This window comes from Bos indicus x Bos taurus, chromosome 11, assembly GCF_003369695.1.
Source record: "Bos indicus x Bos taurus breed Angus x Brahman F1 hybrid chromosome 11, Bos_hybrid_MaternalHap_v2.0, whole genome shotgun sequence".
NCBI classification, from domain to species: Eukaryota; Metazoa; Chordata; class Mammalia; order Artiodactyla; family Bovidae; genus Bos; species Bos indicus x Bos taurus.
This window is the reverse complement of record NC_040086.1, coordinates 1,242,750-1,261,466: the sequence shown is the minus strand read 5'-3', so window position 1 is coordinate 1,261,466 and position 18,717 is coordinate 1,242,750. Positions and strand designations below refer to the sequence as shown.

Sequence of the window (18,717 nt, the reverse complement as noted above, 5' to 3'; positions counted from 1 at the left end):
ATCCGTAATGAGAAGGGCTGTACAGATACAGGATGGGTTCTAATGACAGGAATGCCCTGAACACACACAGGAAAAATGTAGTCAGCATGTCATTAGGTTCCAATAGCACACTCCCCCCGCCCCCTCCCCAGCCCCGCACCGGGCAGAGGTCTCCAGGGAGACCGGAGAGGAGGTGGCAGAACCCATCTGTTTTCAGTGACTGGACCCAGATGTTGCCTCCAGAGACTTTTAAAGGAGCGGCACGAGGAGGGAAGGGAAGCAGCAGGCGGCGAAGCTCAGAGCTGAGTGTCACCCCAGATGAAAATGAACTCTGCATCTAGCCCTTTCCATCAGGAACAAACAGGAAAAAAGCCTCCTGGCATCAGTCTCCATTTGTCACCTGAAAACTCAGGAAGACCATGTTGGAAATAAGAATGTGAAGCAGTCTCTAGTGGTTTCTAAAGTGGGATGTAACTATTACGATGATGAATTATTACTTTCCTCTGATACGCGTTTTGATCTTGCCCTGGAAATAGCAGTGCTGAAACATGGTGCTGCTTGAACCCTTAAGGGTGTACCAGTCCAAAAACCAAAAAGAGGAATGATTTTATGAAATGAATTTCATGAATAAATTAATTAATTAAATAAAACACATCCAGCATTTTCAGCTCCATGCTGAATTGTCTCTTGGTTTTTAGTTCCCATTGTATTGCAGCAAGTCCCTTTTCTGGTCCCTTCTCTTAGTCACTTTATTAAGGAGTTTAGAATGTAGGCATTCAGTTCAGGTTGCAACTATAGTTAGAATATTTGAATAGTGTAGATTTCTGCCTGTCAGAGGATTAATTTCAGACTCCTTTCAAGGATGTATTTGCTTCCTTGCTAAGGAGACTTCATTAATAAAAATGTGATCACCTGCATTATTAAAGCATTATTTCTGCATTTTAGCTATGAGTCCTTTTCCCAATATTCTTCATGGGATCATCAGTTTCCTCCCCATGGTTAGTGGGGCTCTTCTTTAGGCAAATGACATTCACCTTGATTTAGTTTTAGCTTTGGCATTCATTTTCCAGGGAATTGTGGAATTGCACTTACCACCTTCTTCAATGAGCGTTACTTTAGCTCATTACTAGTTACTTGAATGAGTATTCTGCAAGTGCAGGAAAAAAATGCCACAACTTCATCCCAAAGTCATGTGTGAGTTTAGGAATTTCATTCAGTTCAGTTCAATCACTCAGTTGTGTCTGACTCTTTGTGACCCCAAGGACTGCAGCACCCCAGGCTTCCCTGTCCATCACCAGCTCCCAGGGCCTACTCAAACTTATGTCTATCGCATCGGTGATGCCATCTAACCATCTCATGCTCTGTCATCCCCTTCTCCTCCCACCTTTCATCTTTCCCAGCATCAGGATCTTTTCAAATGAGTCAGTTCTTCGCATCAGGTGGCCCAAGTATTGGAGTTTCAGCTTCAGCATCAGTCCTTCCAATGAGTATTCAGGACTTTTCTCCTTTAGGATGGACTGGTTGGATCTCCTTGCTGTCCAAGGGACTCTCAAGAGTCTTCTCCAACACCACAATTCAAAAGCATCAATTCTTCAGTACTCAGCTTTCTTTATAGTCCAACTCTCACATCCATGCATGACCACTGGAAAAACTATAGCTTTGACTAGATGGACCTTTGTTGGTAAAGTAATATCTCTGTTTTTTAATATGCTGTCTAGGTTGGTCATAGCTTTTCTTCCAAGGAGGAAGTGTCTTTTAATTTCATGGCTTGCAGTCACCATCTGCAGTGATTTTGGAGCCCAGAAAAATAAAATCTGTCACTGTTTCCATTGTTTCCACATCTATTTGCCATGAAGTGATGGGCCCAGATGCCATGATCTTCGTTTTTTGAATGTTGAGTTTTAAGTCAACTGTTTTACTCTCCTCTTTCACTTTCATCAAGAGGCTCTTTAGTTCTTCTTCGCTTTCTGCCATAAGGGTGGTGTCATCTGCATATCTGAGGTTATTGATATTTCTCCTGGCAATCTTGATTCCAGCTTGTGCTTCATCCAGCCCAGCATTTCACATGATGTACTCTGCATAGAAGTTAAATAAGCAGGGTGACAATATACAGTCTTGATATACTCCTTTCCTGATTTGGAACCCGTCTGTTGTTCCATGTCCAGTTCTAACGATTGCTTCTTGATCGCATACAGATTTCTCAGGAGGCAAGTCAGGTGGTCTGGTATTCCCATTTCTTTAAGAATTTTCCACAGTTTGTTGTGATCCACACAGTCAAAGGCTTTGGTCAATAAAGCAAAAGTAGATGTTTTTCTGGAACTCTTGCTTTTTTGATGATCCAGCGGATGTTGGCAATTTGATCTCTGGTTCCTCTGCCTTTTCTAAATCCAGCTTGAACATCTGGACAAATAATGCAAATAAGTGAAAAAAGAAGAGAAGCTCAAGGCAAAGGAGAAAAGGAAAACTATACCCATTTGAATGTAGAGTTCCAAAGAATAGCAAGGAGAGATAAGAAAGCCTTCCTCAGTGATGAGTGCAAAGAAATAGAGGAAAACAATAGAATGGGAAAGGCTAGCAATCTCTTCAATAAAATTAGAGATACCAAGGGAACATTTCATGTAAAGATGAGCACAATAAAGGACAGAAGTGGTATGGACCTAACAGAAGCAGAAGATATTAACAAGAGGTGGCAAGAATACACAGAAGAACTATACAAAAAGACTTTCATGACCCAGATAACCACGACGGTGTGATCACTCACCTAGAGCTGGACATCCTGGAATGCGAAGTCAAGTGGCCCTTAGGAAGCATCACTACGAACAAAGCTAGTGGAGGTGATGGAATTCCAGTTGAGCTATTTCAAATCCTAAAAGATGATGCTATGAAAGTGCTGCACTCAATATGCCAGCAAATCTGGAGAACTCAGCAATGGCCACAGGACTGGAAAAGGCCAGTTTTCATTCCAATCCTACAGAAAGGCAATGCCAAAGAATGCTCAAACATCTTACATGCTAGCAAAGTAATACTCAAAATTCTCCAAGCCAGACTTCTACAGTATGTGAACCATGAACTTCCAGATGTTCAAGGAACTTAGACTCAACTACAAAACTTAGACTCAACTTGGACTCAAGGCTATAGAGTAGCCACCAAACCCTGCGTCCTTCCAGCTTGAAGGACAAACATGACCTCTGTGGTGGAACTAGAAGTCAAAAGGCAGCACATCTCATTCTTTGGATGAGTTTCTGGAACATTCTATTGTTACCGCAGGACGTGGGAAGTCTGGCAGGTGGGGGAGGGGAGCAGTACCACAGGTACTACTCCATTGGCTGTGGCAACCTGTGAGCCGTCCTCTGCCATTGGCGCCCTCTGCTGGCCCAGAAGCTGTGGCGCAGCCCCTGAGGCGGTGCTCTGAGGAAGGGAGGCGCTGGGTCCCGCTGCCCCGCTGCTGACCTTCCATCTTCGTCTAACGCCCGTTAGACATGTGGGTGGGAGCGGCCGGTGAGGGGGTCTGGGGACCCAAGGGTGGGCGGGTGCTATTTGCCACCATATCCCAGCAGACCAGCGTCTTGGAGACCTCAACGCTGGAGAAAAAAAAGGATTGTCTCCAGATTCGTTTTCTCTGTCCTTCTGATGTGGGGGACACATCTCAGACTCATCACTCCTGAGAGCAAAGCGGGTTGATCGGTCCATGTCGGAGGGTGTGGCGGCTGGGAGAGGGTCACGCAAATGTCCATCGTCCCTAATGCCTGGAGTCTGGAACAACGGCTGCCTCCGTCTGGCGGCCCAGGAGGTGGCAGAACTCAGGAAGAAGAGAGCGTGAGGACTGGCACAGTACTAGCAGGATGGGAGAGAGAAGAGTGGAAGCCCTGGTGATGGAGGCCATTGCAGGCAGGGGCGGGGCTTACTGTGTGCTCCCGTAGATGGTGGCTCCTGAAAGGAAGAATTAGTTTAGCTGAACCTGAGCACCGCAGCATGGAAACCCTGGGCAGGGTGTGCAACTTTGCCACCTCAGATTTACACTTTAAAAAAAAATTTTTTTTTTTTGGCCATCTGGGTCTTCATTGCCTCGTGGGCTTTCCTCTGGTTTCAGGGTGCAGGGATGCTCTCTAGCTGCAGTGCACAGGCTTCTCATTCGGGTGACTTCTCTCACTGTGAAGCACTGGCTCTGGGGCTTGGGCTCAGTAGTGTGGTGCACGGGCTTAGGATCTTACCGGATCAGGAATTGAACCCGTGTCTCCTGCATTGGCAGGCGGGTTCTTTACCACTAGTGCCACCTGAGAAGCCCAGGGAAGCCCACATAGATTTACATTTTGTGTCTCATCAGCAAGTAGACGAGGAAGAGAGGAAGTTCTAAGATGCCGACGCCCAATGTTGGACCTTATTCCGAGCCCTCCTGGTTCTGGGAGAGCAGCTGTGAGGGAGCATGGCTCCCGGGCTCCAGCGAGGGGAGCAGGTTGTTTCTGCGACATCGCACGGGCTGCTCCCTTCATCGGAAGGCAGGGTTTCCTTCCCCGAAGCCCCAGGCCACGCAGGTGAATTTGAGTCTGTGCCAGCCGGACCTGAGGGCCCCAAGCTCTGTGTTCTACATAAGGGCAGCCACACTGCCCTCGCCAGAGCCCCCCACCCTGGGGCCTGCTCCCCCAGCACCCGGGAGCAGGTCACCTGTGAGGCCCCAAGAGAGCTGTCAGCTCACTTTTCTTTGATGAAGGCACCAGTTTATGAGACGGTTTTATGACAGATGACCTTCAAGATTCTGTTGTGCTGGGAAGAGGGAGACAAGAGGAAAAAGCCAAGTTCAATTCCTGAAGAATATTTGTTTAGTGGAGGTTTGTTCAGGACAGAATTTAGCAGCTATACTTGACCCAGACTCTAATAAAAGGTCACTTCCCTTCCTGACCCTGGGGACATTGGCCGACTGGGCTGATGGCCACCATCTCTGCCTCTTCAGCGCTTCCCTTGATTCAGGGCCGTGCTGAGTGCCTGGCTCCCGTCACCCGCTTCAGTCTCCACGACAACCTCACTTAGCCTTGAGGAAGCTCCGCTCAGGTGGACAGTTGCCTGTGACCACACAGGTCTAAGGTGTGGGGCTAGAACTCTGCCCTGGGGCTGGCTGACCCCCATGGCTTTTTAGCATCAGATTTTGAGAGACGCCCTCCCACCCCCAACTCCCCAAGGGCTTTCCTTCCTACAGATAAACCCTAAAGAATGTGCATTCCAGCGTTCTTAAACTTCCGGTGGGCTGGGGGGGTGGTACTTTCTGAGGTTAAACTTGGCTTATGCTGTTTTTCACTCTTCTTACTGCGTTGGTTGCCCAATCGTGCTTTTTATTTTTGTTTGCTATCTTACAGACTTTCTGTAAGATTAATGAGCACTCGGTAGTCTCCCTCCAAGGCAGACAGGGAGGGACCACCATCCACCCATGCGGCTGAGGCTCAGAAAGGCTACCTGAGTTGCCCAGGGCCACACAGCAGAAAGCGGGGTTCAAATCCTGGCAGGGTGCTACCATCTGCCTACTTTGTGGGGCCCGTAAGTGCTTGCTGGACCTGAATCTAATGGCTGAGCATTGCTAAAGAGGCAAATAAGTAAATAAATAAGCCCTTGTTTAAAAGTGTTTCTTTTTTCTCCTTTGTACACTATATGATCAAAGATGTAGTTTATATGGTGAACTGCAAAGATCTGAGTTGCAGGCCATGCTGACTTTCCAGCTCCTGGTACCTAAGTACTTTCGAACAGAGTGCCCAAGTTGGCAGATGAAATTAACCCAAAAGGTAAAAAAGCAAAAATTTCCACTGCACAACTATTATGAGACTCCACTAGGAATATGAATAAGACCTTCTAAACTGTGAATAAAAATAGAAGTATAGGAAATCTTATAACAGCAGTTCTAGGTATGGCTTTCTATATTTAAAAAGTTACCCATATTCTAAAGTTAAACATATGTGCTATATACACAAACTTACATTAAGTTTTAAAAGACAACATGTCCTAATCTCATCAAACATTTAGCAAACAACCTTTGAGTTCACATGAGCCACCCACACAAAACCCAAAATGAGCTGCAGAGAAAACATAGAAAAAGCAACTGTCTGTTGACAACCAGATTTTCTTTCAGTTTTTGAGTTTTCTGTCTATAAATAATCTGTATGTTTCAAATGTGACCATTTTCTTTCAGTGTGTCTCCTGGCATGTTCTCACCTAAGTGTGTTTGGAAAACAAGAATTCAATGTGTAAATCATGGGAACGACTGAGTTTCTGGAGGGGGGAGATTCAAAATAAGATTCTTTTTAGATACCCAGAGTGTCAAAATGAAGCATTAAGGTGATGCATTCTTTCTTCAGTGCGTCTGTTCATCTTTTAGGGAATCTGGAGTTTGATAAATCACCAGAGATAAAACCATCATTTTTAACCCATGGTAGATCCCAAATGTCAGAAGGAAAAATAGTGCAGTGTCTCCTCTCCATGAATTCCCTTTCTCTTTGCTTGTAAATTATGGGAATTTGTTTGCAGAGAAAATATAATGCTCTATTAACTGGAAAATGATGGCTTTTACTCAGAAATGTGAGAGCTGAAGGAGAAAAAAAAAAAAAGCAGGCCCTCCTTTGAGATATAGTAGTTTAACAAGATTTGATACATGCTCAAAGTGGCATCACATGTTAGATGGGAAAGTGATCATAATATAACTAAAAGCAAGGTTTTCATCAGTATTTTACCTTCTCTTACTGACTCAGGACCCCAATCTGAGCCATCAAAGTGCTCGTTGAATCCTCGATGGGGAAACTTTATGTAACGTCATTGTAAATAGAGATGGACAAAGCTATCTCTTGTGATTTTTTTGCCCTAAAAATTACTCAGAAATTCTCTTTTAATAGGCAGCCTAGAAAATAAAACAAATTCTCACAGATTTCTGTAATTATAGGTGAATATGATTCTGTGTCCAAGAGGGCAGCTAAAAGGACTTGGAATCCAGAAGGCATAAACCTTTCCCTGTTGAGCTTTGTAGGGTAAAAGCACCCTACAGAGGTGCTTTTTTTTTTTTTTTTTCGGTTAAAAAAACCGAAAGAATAAGTTAGCCAAGAAGACTTGCCATGGGGCATGAAGGCGCCCTGGAGCATGTAACAGCCGGGAGAGGTCCCGGGCTGGGCAGATGTTGCCGGACTCCCAGGAGACTCCTCAGAGGGCCCCTCGGTGCTGGGTCCGAAGTGTGGGTAGGATCCAAAGTTGAGAGTGTGGCAGTGCATTCTGGGAGGAGGCTAGGTGCAGATGAAGGTGAAGGTGATAAAGTGAAGGGCTGGTCCGGGAGTACCAGGGCCCCTGTTCCACCGGAAGGGAGGCTTTTTGGGGAGAAGCCGGGAAGAGTATTGAGAGAAGGAGCCTGAAAGAGTGGGCTGGGAGGGTCGGGTGCTGCTTTGGAGAGCTTGGCCTTTCCTGGGTAGGGCATCAGTGGAGGGGCTAAGGGGGACAGGGACCTTCTGACCCAGCCTCTCTTGAGGGGAACTTTCCTGGTCCCAAGGGACATCCTGCATTGGAGACAGGCCCAGGGTGGTGATGGGTGGAGAACAGAGCCCAAAACCAGTGAATGTGGCCAGCAAGTAAGAAGACAGAGCTGCAGGAAGATGGTGGTCGTTGGGCCTGAAGGGGTGCTTTGCCCTGGAGAAGCAGAGGGCCCATGGGAGGGCTGTGGCCCCAGCACGCAGGCAGAGAAGCTGCTGAGACTTAGTTACACAGAGCCGGAGCCTGTATGCCTGGAGAAATGGCACCGCTGAGTTTCTGTCTTGCTCGCGGTCCCAGAGAAGGAGAGTGGGACACAGGCCTGTGTGCCCTGCTTGCTGTGTGGGGTGGATCCTGTGAGCCAGGTGAGCAGGCAGCGACACGGACAGAGCAAGGGGAGCGGGGAACCACAGCCTTGCCTGGCACAGAGGCCCACCCCATGCCCTTCCAGCCCATCCCCATGGGCAGGAGGCCGGAACTGCTCCACCTTCTCGATACCAAGAAGTTAAGCATCCCTCTTCCCGCCCTGTGTTGATTCTGAACGCAGAGCTGGAGTTCTTCTGGCAAAGACTCAGCCTTTACACCACTCTCTCGCTCTTTTCCTTTCAACATTTCCCTGTTTTGTCGTGAAGAAGAGGTGGGTGGGGGACTTCAGGAGCTGGATTGACAGGTCATCCTGTAAAATGAATTGAGGGCACCATTGTCGTACGCGGGTGAGGGGCGACAGCTGAGGGACAGCCACCACCGTCTCCCACCTTGTGCCACAGAACCAGCGAGGGTCCCTGTCCAGGAGCCCCGGGCACGGACACCAGGGGCTCCTGCCCCCACCCCCTCACCCCCCAGGGCCCTCAGGGAGAGGCAGGCCTGAGTCAGCCAGCTGGGACTGAGAGAGAGCTCGAAAGAAGGTTATGAGACAGGATTCCTGAGCGGCTCAGCCCCATGTGTTGTATGTCCAGGCCAGCTGTGCCTGCTAACGAACTTCAGGATGGAGCCCCGTCTCACCAGCCTGATTGCAAAAAGGACAAAGACGCTGTGCGTGTGGCTCATCTTGCTTTCCCCCATTGTTTGTGTAACCGTGTCCTAATGATGGCATCCAGGCAGAGGCATTTGGTGAGTTGTAGGGTACCCACCGTGTTGCTGAGTCCTGTCTGTCTTTCAGAAATGGGCTGCAGAGGTTTGGCCGTTGTACACAATTTATCCACCAGCCCATAGAGGGAGAGGCGTATGTGTTTCATGCTGGCCTGTCATTTTTTTTTTTTTTTCTCCCAAACTACCACTTTCCTTTTTTTTTTTTAACTTCACTCGGGTCATTTTTTTCTATGCAGCCCCCTCGCCTCACTCCCCAACCTCAAAGCTAACAACCTCACAGCTAACAGGTATGTTATCTAAAAATCTACTGTTCTCCCTGTGTCGGCAGGCTGATCTTTTTGTCACACAAGGTGGAAAGGCTGAACCAAAGAGGGCTTGACTTACTCAGATGGGTGGAAACCTCTGTGGCCGCCACTGAAATGAACAGATGGGGACACTTAGGAGCAGTTACAACAATGGATGTGAACTCGGGAAGAAAGCTGCCTCCAGAGTCTCTGAAGAGAGAGACCCAGAGTGACCCTGAGCACACGCTGGCTGGGCTACATCTTTCCTCCTCCTGAGGCAGGCGGCTCCTTGAATCAGCCGTGAAGGAGAAGAAAGTAGATAGCACAGCTGCTTTCTTTGTGAGGGTTTGGGTTTTCCTGCCTGTTTAAATGTGGAGGCAGGTGGAGGAGACGGGAGTGAAGCCCCGTGTGTCTGTCGCTGTGCGATGCCGTGATGATGACTTGGGCCCAGACCCGCCCTCCCTCCCCCCTACTCTGTCAGCGGTCTCTGGCCCTCTTTCCTCTTTCAAGTCGGCCTCGGTAGAAACCGGAATGGAGGAGGCTGGCAAGAATCCCGCATTGGGCACAAGAGCACGTGTTACCCTGACTCGCTCTAAGGCGAGGGAACGACTGAGGACTCGGTGAACCCTGCTTCTGTTGACCTGCCGTTGTCAGGATGGGCTCTTGTTGTTTGTATCGAAGGTGTGAGGGGTGATCGATTCATGAAACGGAGCCGGCCAGTTAAGGAGAAGCTCCCCTCCTACTCCCCTCCCTGGGGAGCCCTGTGTCCCCACAAATGCACTTCCGCCCAGCTCCAAAAACTGGGCTGTGACTTGAGGCCTGTCGGGCAGGATGGGCAAAGAATGAAGTTTGGGCTAAAACCCAAGCTGGGACTTCCCTGGTGGCACAGTGGGTAACAGTCTGCCTGCCGATGCAGGGGACAGTTTTGATCCCTGGTCCAGGAGGATTCCACATGCCAGGGGCAATTAAGGCTGTTTGTCACGACTACTGAAGCGCCCATGCCCTAGAGCCCCTGCCCTGCAACACGAGAAGCCACCACAGCAAGAAGGCCACACACCACAACCAGAGAAGCCCGTGACACAATCCGCACACATTTTACTCAGATGAGAGCAGAACTTTAGACTTGGGAGAAGTAGTCAGCATGGGATACAACCAACCACAGTTACAACTGCAGAGGAGTGTAGTCATAGAGGAAAACTCTCTAGTGAGTTGTATTTTATAGGTAACATTGAAAACGATAATAAAAAATTCCCAGACCATGCTTGCTTTCTTGATGACAATTCATTTTTGCTGATATAATGCTTTTTAAAATATCTGCATGTTTAAACATGACATCTAGACCTGGAGGTCAGAACAGTGGAATCAGACCGTCCCTCCGTCTTGAGGCTTGGTATGTTTCTACCAGTTTTTGTGGGCTCTGCGGAGGATGGGCTAGACCCGAGGGATGGTGAGTGGTTTGGAGCAGTTGGATGGGAAGGGTGAGCTATGCTGCTCTCAAAGGCAGGAGGTGAGACTGCCCAGCAGATGACAGTGAAGAGTGATGACAGGTAGAGTGAACATAGCTTTGAGTCTGGAAAGAAGTCCACCTGGGTTCACTCGGTTAAAGTTTTAATGCTTGTCAAAAGAGATGGATTTAAGTAATCTGAGGGTGGCAGGGAATCATGGGAGCACTTTCAAGAGTGAACCAACACAGTCAAAGCATGGGAGGCAGTTGTGGTTTTGTGCTTATTTAGACTGAAATAGAAAAGGGTGCTCACATGAGTGGCCATGAGTGAGATCGAGGCCACCAGCATGGAGAAGGGGAATGTCGTTTGTGTAAATCATCTTGGTTAACATTCCTAGAGTGTTCGTGGCCAGCTAAGATGGATTGTGAATATTGTTTTGCAAATATTCTTGGTTTCTCTCCACCATCTTGTTGGAGAAAGATGGTTGGGGAGACTCAACCTGAAATATTTGGGAGAGTTAGTGGGGTTTGCTTTAGTCAGCACTGGGGTCCCATCATTCATACCAAGAGAAGACTTGGTGGGGATTGTGCAGGGATCACAATGGAAACTTGAGATAGAAAACGTAGCACTGCCAGATTTACAGAGGCAGGTGGAGTCCTATCTAGGTGGTGGTCACAGGGAATGGACATGCAGTGTGGTCACTGGGGGCAGGATGGGCTGTATGACCCTCCCCGTGGCTTGGTTTTTACTATTTATTATTGGGGATTCCCTGGTGGCTCGGGCGGTAAAGAATCTGCCTGCAGTGCAGGAGACGCAGGTTCGGTCTCTGGGTTGGGCAGATTCCCTGGAGAAGGGAATGGCAACCCACTCCTGTATTCTTGCCTGGAGAATCCCATGGACAGAGGAGCCTGGCGGACTACAGTCCATGGGATCACAAAAAGTGAGATACAGCTGAGCAACTAACACACACACACCCCCCCTGTGCTATACGGTAGGCCCTTATTAGCCATCTATTTTACGTATAGTAGTGTGGATGTGAGTCCCAGCCTCCCAGCGTATCCCCCTGCCCCTGCTCCCCACTGATAACCATAAGCTTCCTACATCTGTGACTCTATTTCTGTTTTGTAAATAAGCTCATTGGTACCATTTCAGGATGGAGCTTTGCTGATGGTCATGGCCCCGGGCTCTCATGTGATAATCCCAGCTCACAAGGGTGACGTGGTTGTGCCAGCCTTCCCCTCCACCTCCCCAGGGCGGGCTCTGTTCCCCTCGAAGGTATCACCAAGGAAAGACGGTGGCATGTCACCTCTGTGGGTTAACACCACGATGTCCTTCTCTGTACAGAGAGGCTCAGGGCCCGCAGGGAGGCCACTCACTCTTTCTTTTTCTTCCTTTCCAGTTACTTTAGAGCAGTTTTGCCTGGCTGTAAGGAACTGTCCTGACCAAGAGGACCAGGATTTGTTAAAGCAGGTATGTTCCTGAAAGGAAGCCCTGATGCCTGAGAGCCTCCCAGCACTTTTATTGCCCTAAGGAGAGATTCACTCTTACAGGCAGGAGTAAATTTATCATCTCTGAATTCTGCGCTCCTCGGGGATACACTTGTCATCAGCGGGTAGGAGGATTGCTGGTTAATGAGCACGGCCGCTGTCCTCAGAGAGCAGCAAAGTGACGGGAAAGTGGGTGTCAGCCACAAGCGGGGATCTATGCAATTCTCCAGAGGGCTCAGGGGGTTCTACTTAAGCTTATCTGACAGAGCCTTGATTCTCTGAGCAGATTTATGAGGCTTGGCCAAATTCCATGACTCTCACCGTACTTTTTAATTAAGACAAAGGATTCCATGCATCCCGCGTCTGCCACATCCTCGATTTCGTCACTGGGGAGCGCTTCACAAATGAGACTGTTCATATGAACGACGGGAAGGGGCATCTGATGTCATCACTTCCTCCCCCTTGAGTGGGAGACAGACTCTTTTTTTCTCGGTGCCCATCCCTTTGTTTCCTTCCGAATGGACAAAGGAGAACAGGTGTGGTCTATCTACATTTTGGTTGTACATGTGCGTTGAGCCAAACGTGTGAGAGAGCCTGACCAACACCCTGCCTGCATTTAATTAAAACTTGGGCATTGAAGGCAGAAAGCAGTAGCCACCAGCAGATGACTAAGGAACATACATTCTTTTCCACCCATGGCTAAGGCTGTTCTCGCCTGGAGACTCCTTGGGCTGACCAGGAGGCATCTGCATTTCCGTGATGTCACTGCAGTTCTGTGTCGTCAGGAAGCCACGTGTGCCAGGGATTGCATTTCTTTACCTAAATACCATGCCAGGTGTTCTCTGACTCTAGAAATGGGTGGAAAATAGAGGGCATCACTAAAAGGGATTTTCAACTCATTTGCCTAAGATGTGATATTTTCAGTCTGTCTTTTTTTTTTTTAAGCTTTCAGTAATGTTGATTTTATAAACAGAAGTTCTAATACCAGACTTTGGGCTTGCCCAGGAGAACTGACCCACCAGAGTCCTGGTTCTAATATGCTGACTTTGAATGGCATCCACGGAGGCACAGGAGCTTTGCTTGGCATTTTGAGGTTGTCCACTCCAAGTTCTTGGTTCTCCCCACCGAGGCCCATTCCCGCAGGATCACCTTCCCTGCCAGGTACAGGCAGTATTGCTGTGAACATAGAGTAGCTCTTGGGTCCCAGATACTCACCTCTTTTTTTGAATTTAAATGTTTTTAATTTTATTTTATTAATGGAGTATAATTGCTTTACAATGTTGTGTTAGTTTCTGCTGTGCAACAAAGTGAATCAGCTTTACGTGTGCATACATCCCCTTCCTCTTTGGCCTTCCTGCCACCCCACCCTCGAGGTCGTCGCGGAGCGCCGGGCTGAGCTCCCTGTGTTACACGTGGGCTCCCACTGGCTCCCTGTCTCACACGTGGTGGGGTATATATGTCAGCTCTACCTTCTCAGTCTGCCCCAGTCTCCCCTCCCACCCGTGTCCGCATGCCCACTCTCTGCACCCACACCTCTCTCCCTGCCCTGAAAATGAGTTCACCTGCACCCTTTTCTAGATTCCATGCTGTGAGTGCTATGCTCAGTCCCTTCCATTGTGTCCAGCTCTTTGTGACCCTGTGGATTGTAGCCCACCAGTCTCCTCTGTCAGTGGGATTCCCCAGGCAAGAATACTGGAGTGGGTTGCCACACCCTCCTCCAAGGGATCTCCTTAACCCAGCGATCAAACCTGTCTCCTCTGCCTCTGTACACGTCTGTACAAAGGACCCCGTTTTGTTCCTTTGTATCCTGTGTATATTCTGCTGTGTACATGTGCCGCAGCTTCTTCACCCACCCATCTGCTGATGGACCTGTAGGTGCTCCCAGTTCTTCCAGGCGGCCGGGCTGTGGCACTTTTAGTTCTTTCCTCTTGTTTGGTCCTGCATTTTCTCCCACCATCTCCTCCTTCCTGTTTCTGTCTTATTCTCCTCCTCATGTCCATCTTGCCCTGTGTTCCCCTCTCCATACCTCTGTGGGCTGAACTTACTGTGGGCCGCTTGGTCCTGCTGCTGAGCCCTGCATGAGGTGACCTGGGCATCTCAGAGGCAGCATGGGACGGAGAGGTCAGAGCCTGGAGCCTGGTGCCAGGAGACCAGACCAGGCTTGCGTCTCGCTGTCCCCAAGGCCTCCATGACTGGGATGCTGTGGCCACTGTCTTCACATCCATAGGGAGAATATAGACAGAGATGCCACTCAAAGCCTCTTCCTTCTCTCAGTTTTTCTTTAAAGACTTATTTTTTCATCTGGACCATTGTTTAAGTCTTTATTGAATTTGTTACAATATTGCTTCTGTTTTACAGTTTTGGTTTTTTGACCACAAGGCATGTAGGATCTTAGTTCCTTGACCAGGGATCGAACCTGCCACCCTGTTTTGGAAAGTGAAGTCTTAACCACTGGACTGCCAGGAAAGTCCCTTCCTTTTACTTTCTCACCCGCCCCCTACTGCCATGCACACACTGCCCCAGGCTGTCTCCTTGGGAACATTTGGCTAGAAACTGACAATTGCATACTCTGTAATGACCTATATAGGAAAAGAATCTAAAGTAGGGTGAGCCTGGAAAATCCCATGGACAGAGGAGCCTGGTGGGCTGCAGTCCATGGGGTCGCTAAGAGTCAGGCACGACTGAGTGACCCCACTTTCACTTTTCACTTTCATGCATTGGAGAAGGAAGTGGCAACCCACTCCAGTGTTCTTGCCTGGAGAATCCCAGGGACGGGGAGCCTGGTGGGCTGCTGTCTCTGGGGTCGCACAGAGTCGGACACGACTGAAGCGACTTAGCAGCAGCAGCATGTGCGTATGTATCAAAATCACTGATTCATTTTGCTGTACACCTGAAACTAACACAACATTATAATTCAACTATACTCCAATAAAAATTAATTAAAAAAAAACTAGCAGTTGGGAGTGGAAGAGGGTTCAGATAGCCCGAGGTGTCCTGGAATAGTGTCCAGTGACATTGACTATTTCATGTCTTTCCCGTTGGTCTCTGCAGACTCTGTGGCTGTTGCGACCGAGGATGACGTCTGTGGCTGTTTTCTCAATATCTGTAGTTATTTGAACCAGCATCATCAAAGAAATTTCACTGAACAAAAACGAGTGCTCAGTTCATATATACTGAAACTGTTTTATGATTTTTTTTTCAGGAGATTGAGGTTTTTTAATGTCACATCTCAGAGAGCATCATGTGGGCGTGACAGTGGTGTGCAGGATTTTTGTAGATGGCTCTGTGGGAGAACACGCTCAGGGTGACAGTAAATCGTTCTGACTGCAACCAGCCTGCGGTCCAGTGTATGTTTACTTGGGCGAGCTGTTCACTTCCTGTATTCTCTGCAACCAGCTTAAATATTTAACTGTACCTCATTGAGTGAAAGTTGTTTCAGGCAAAAAAATGCAGATGGAGACTGACTCTGAGGTTTTTTAAAAGTTGTATTTTGCATGCATACTGTGACATCCTTACACCATTCCGGATACTTGGAGACTTGTGTGTGTGTGCTCAGTCGCTTCAGTCATGTCTGACTCTTTGTGACCCCATGGACTGTAGCCTGACTGGCTCCTCTGTCCATGGGATGAATACTGGATCAATAGACATGAATACTGGAGTTGGTTGCCATTTCCTACTCCAGGGGATCTTCCCGACCCATCCGGGGATTAAATTCACATCTCTTGCATCTTCTACATTGGCAGGCTGATTCTTTACCACTGCGCCACCTGGGAAGCCCCCACTTGAGACCTAAGGGTAGATATTTCACCATCTGTGAGGGTGCTCTAGAAACAGACTGCAGGGAAGGTGCAAAAGATGAACACATAGCAGTTAAGCCCACGTCCAACACCCCTGGGAAAACAGAACCGGAGAGGGAGGCTTTGGAGATGGCAGAAACCAGAGCCTTTGTGTGACAACCAAGAAGAGCAGGACAGGGAAAAGCCGTGGTCCTCTGCTAGTTGCTGGGCAGTAGCTTTGGGGCCACAAAGCCAGTGCTTTGGACCTCAGTCTGAGCTTCTTCCTGGGACCTCTGCCCAAATGGGCAGATTCACAGAAAACCTGCCACCTTGGCCACAGCAGAGCCACACAGGAGGTAAGACTAATGACGCCGAGGGTGCCGTGCTGTGGCTGCTGCGTGGGATCCGTCTCTTGGCTTGCTGTCAGTCACACCCCGTTTTCTGAGAATACTGTGAGGCAGGAAGAAACTGGCTCCTCCATGACTCAGTTTCCCCAGCTGTGTGAATGCTCAGTTGTGTCTGACTCTTTGAGACCCCATGGACTGTAGCCCATCAGGCTCCTCTGTCCAGGGGATTTCCCAGGCAAGAATACTGAACTGGGCTGCCATTTCCTCCTCCAGATGCCAAGTAGAGGTCAAGGCTATTGATGACTTAGGTTTTTCCCACCACTGTGGCCCTATTAAGGGGCTGGGGAAGAGATGCCAAGGGTAGGACAGCTGTCATTAGGGTTTGCCTCGCAGGCAGATTTCACTACGATTTGATCCACAGAAAAGATTTAGATTCCATAAATGACTTACGACCCCATTCACTTTCAGTCCCTGTATTGACCTGTTTCTTCACTCTTTCTTTTTCCTTGTTTTCATCTTGGCCTCACTGGAGCTCCATTGCGGCATGCTGGCTTCTCTTGTGGAGCTTAGTTGCCCCTGGTGTGTGGGATCTTAGTTCCCCAACCAGGGATTGAGCCCACGTCATCTGAGCATTAGAGGCTCAGAGACAGCCACTAGACCACCAGGGAGGTCCCTCTTCTTTCATTCCTAGTTCTCCTTGCTGTCACAGCCCTGGAGAGCTCATCTGCACCTCACCTCTGCCCCACTCCCCAATCCCCTGTGGCTCCAGATTGCTCGTGAGCCACGGCCCCATGCCTGAGCTCATGCAGCAGCTAGGACCCTTCTCCAGCCCCACGCCTGAGCTCACGCAGCAGCTGGACCCTGCTCCTGTCTCTGGTCTCTGTCCTGCCTCCTCAGCCTCAGGCCGTGGACCATTCACAGCTCTGTCCGGAGGTTGCCAAGCCAGAGCCGGTGCATCTGTTCCCTTGGCAGCATCTTTTAGAGTTAACCCTTTCCACTGTCTCAGAACAGAGCAGCTGGGCCTGGTCCATTGAGGGCAAGTCTGGTCTCCACTCTACCAGGCTCCAGCGTGTGACCTTGGCAGGTCATTTTGACCTCTTTCAGCCCAGTGTCCTGTTCTGATAAAAGATATTGAATGAGATTATTTCAAAGACCCATCCGGCAACCACATTCCGAAAATCTGTGCCTGGACATTGTCGACAAGCTTGCAATTCTAAACATGCTTGAGGATGAATGGCGCTGGCCCTCAACTGTTGTCTCCCTGCTTCAGGGTCAGCCAAATGAGCCTTCGTGTCCCTCTCTGGATCAGTTTCTGGCCCTAACTCCCTCTATCCTTTGAAACAGGGAGATCACAGAACTTGCCATTTAAACCTGGACTCCTTCTGAGAGTGAAAGGGGGCACTGGTAAAAATTAAGCTTGGATGACTGAACATAAACCCTGGCTGTCCCAGGTGAATCCAGGCATCTGATGAGCCTGTTTTTGAATCAGGTCCACCATCCCTTTCTCATCAAATGGCTCTAGGTTGCCTATCAGAATTTGCTCTCAGTGTTTGATCCAGCTGGTCCCTATCACCCGCCCTGCCTCCAGGATGGTCCCCTCTTAAAAACTGGGGGGACTTCCCTGGTCGTCCACTGGCTACGACTCCATGCTCCCAGTGGAGTGGAACTGGGTTTGATCCCTGGCCGGGGAACTAGATCCCACGTGCTACAGCTAAAAGATCCTGCATGCTGCAGTTAAGACCCAGCACAGCCAAAATAAAGATTTTTTTTTAATTGCTTCCTCTTTTCAATGATGGAAACTGGCCATAAGACAGGCTCCTTGGTACCAGTCTGTGTTTGGACCATCATTTTCTAAATCAAATATAAATTATCACAATGCCTGATTCCCTGGGGACTTACTTCCACACCTGGCAGCAGCTGTTTCCAGGTTGGGTGTGAGACAGCAGCCCAGCAAGGACCCTCACTGGGACACAAACATCACAAGACTGTCACCCGTGGGGTCTCCCTGCCTCCCTTTGGAAAAGCAAGTAGGATGTTCTGGGGAAAGTAGCCCTTCCTGATCTGTGCTGCTCCCCCCAGGCCAGGGCACAAGAGCTAGCTGAAGGAGCTTCTACTTGACCTGCTGTAACCGGAGGGTTGTCTCAGAGCCAGGCCTCCCCACTCCAGGGATGCTGAGTGAGTGCCTAGAGTAGTCCCCACACTGCAGCCCCAGCGCAGTCCTGCCTCAGCCACTCTGCCTCTGGGCTCTGGCTGGAGGCATGGTATAAAGTTCAGAACTGGCTTTTTGGTCTCATACCACGTGTGCGTGTGCGCTAAGTCGCTTTGGTCGTGTCCGACTCTTCGTGACCCCGTGGACCCTAGCCTGCCAGGTTCTTCAGTCCATGGGATTCTCCAGGCAAGAATACTAGAGTGGGTTGCTGTGTCCTCCTCCAGGGGATCTTCCAGAACCAGGAATTGAACCCTCATCTCTTATGTCTCCTGCATTGGCAGGCAGGTTCTTTACCACTAGCACCACTTGGGAAGCCCCTTCATACCCCATAGACTATAGAAAATGGTAACAAGAGCCAAGCTGCCTGCTCAGGAGTAAATAGAGCCATCTTGACTCTGCTCTGCAAACTGCAGACCGCTGGTGGGGCTGTCACACCAGCAGTGATGCTCTGGCCAGCCTCCATTTGATTGGCAGATGGACAGCCCATCTGTGGCAAGGTGATACCTAGACCTAAGGACACAAGCAGAGCAGTTTGAGCATCTGCTGTCTGCCCGACTGGCACGTGCAGGAGCCCATCAGAGTGGAGGGCACATTTTTGGGGGTGCTGAGGCCC

At 49.1% G+C, this 18,717-nt stretch overlaps 1 protein-coding gene across 1 annotated transcript in view; it reads left to right on the top strand.

The window, feature by feature from the left end:
- Nucleotides 1-18,717, top strand: part of ACOXL (acyl-CoA oxidase like) — a 200,126-nt gene that overhangs the window by 134,639 nt on the left and 46,770 nt on the right. The window contains exon 10 of the mRNA XM_027554367.1: nucleotides 11,685-11,755. Within this exon, the coding sequence (XP_027410168.1) occupies nucleotides 11,685-11,755 (71 nt within the window). The remainder of the gene's footprint in view (nucleotides 1-11,684; nucleotides 11,756-18,717) is intronic.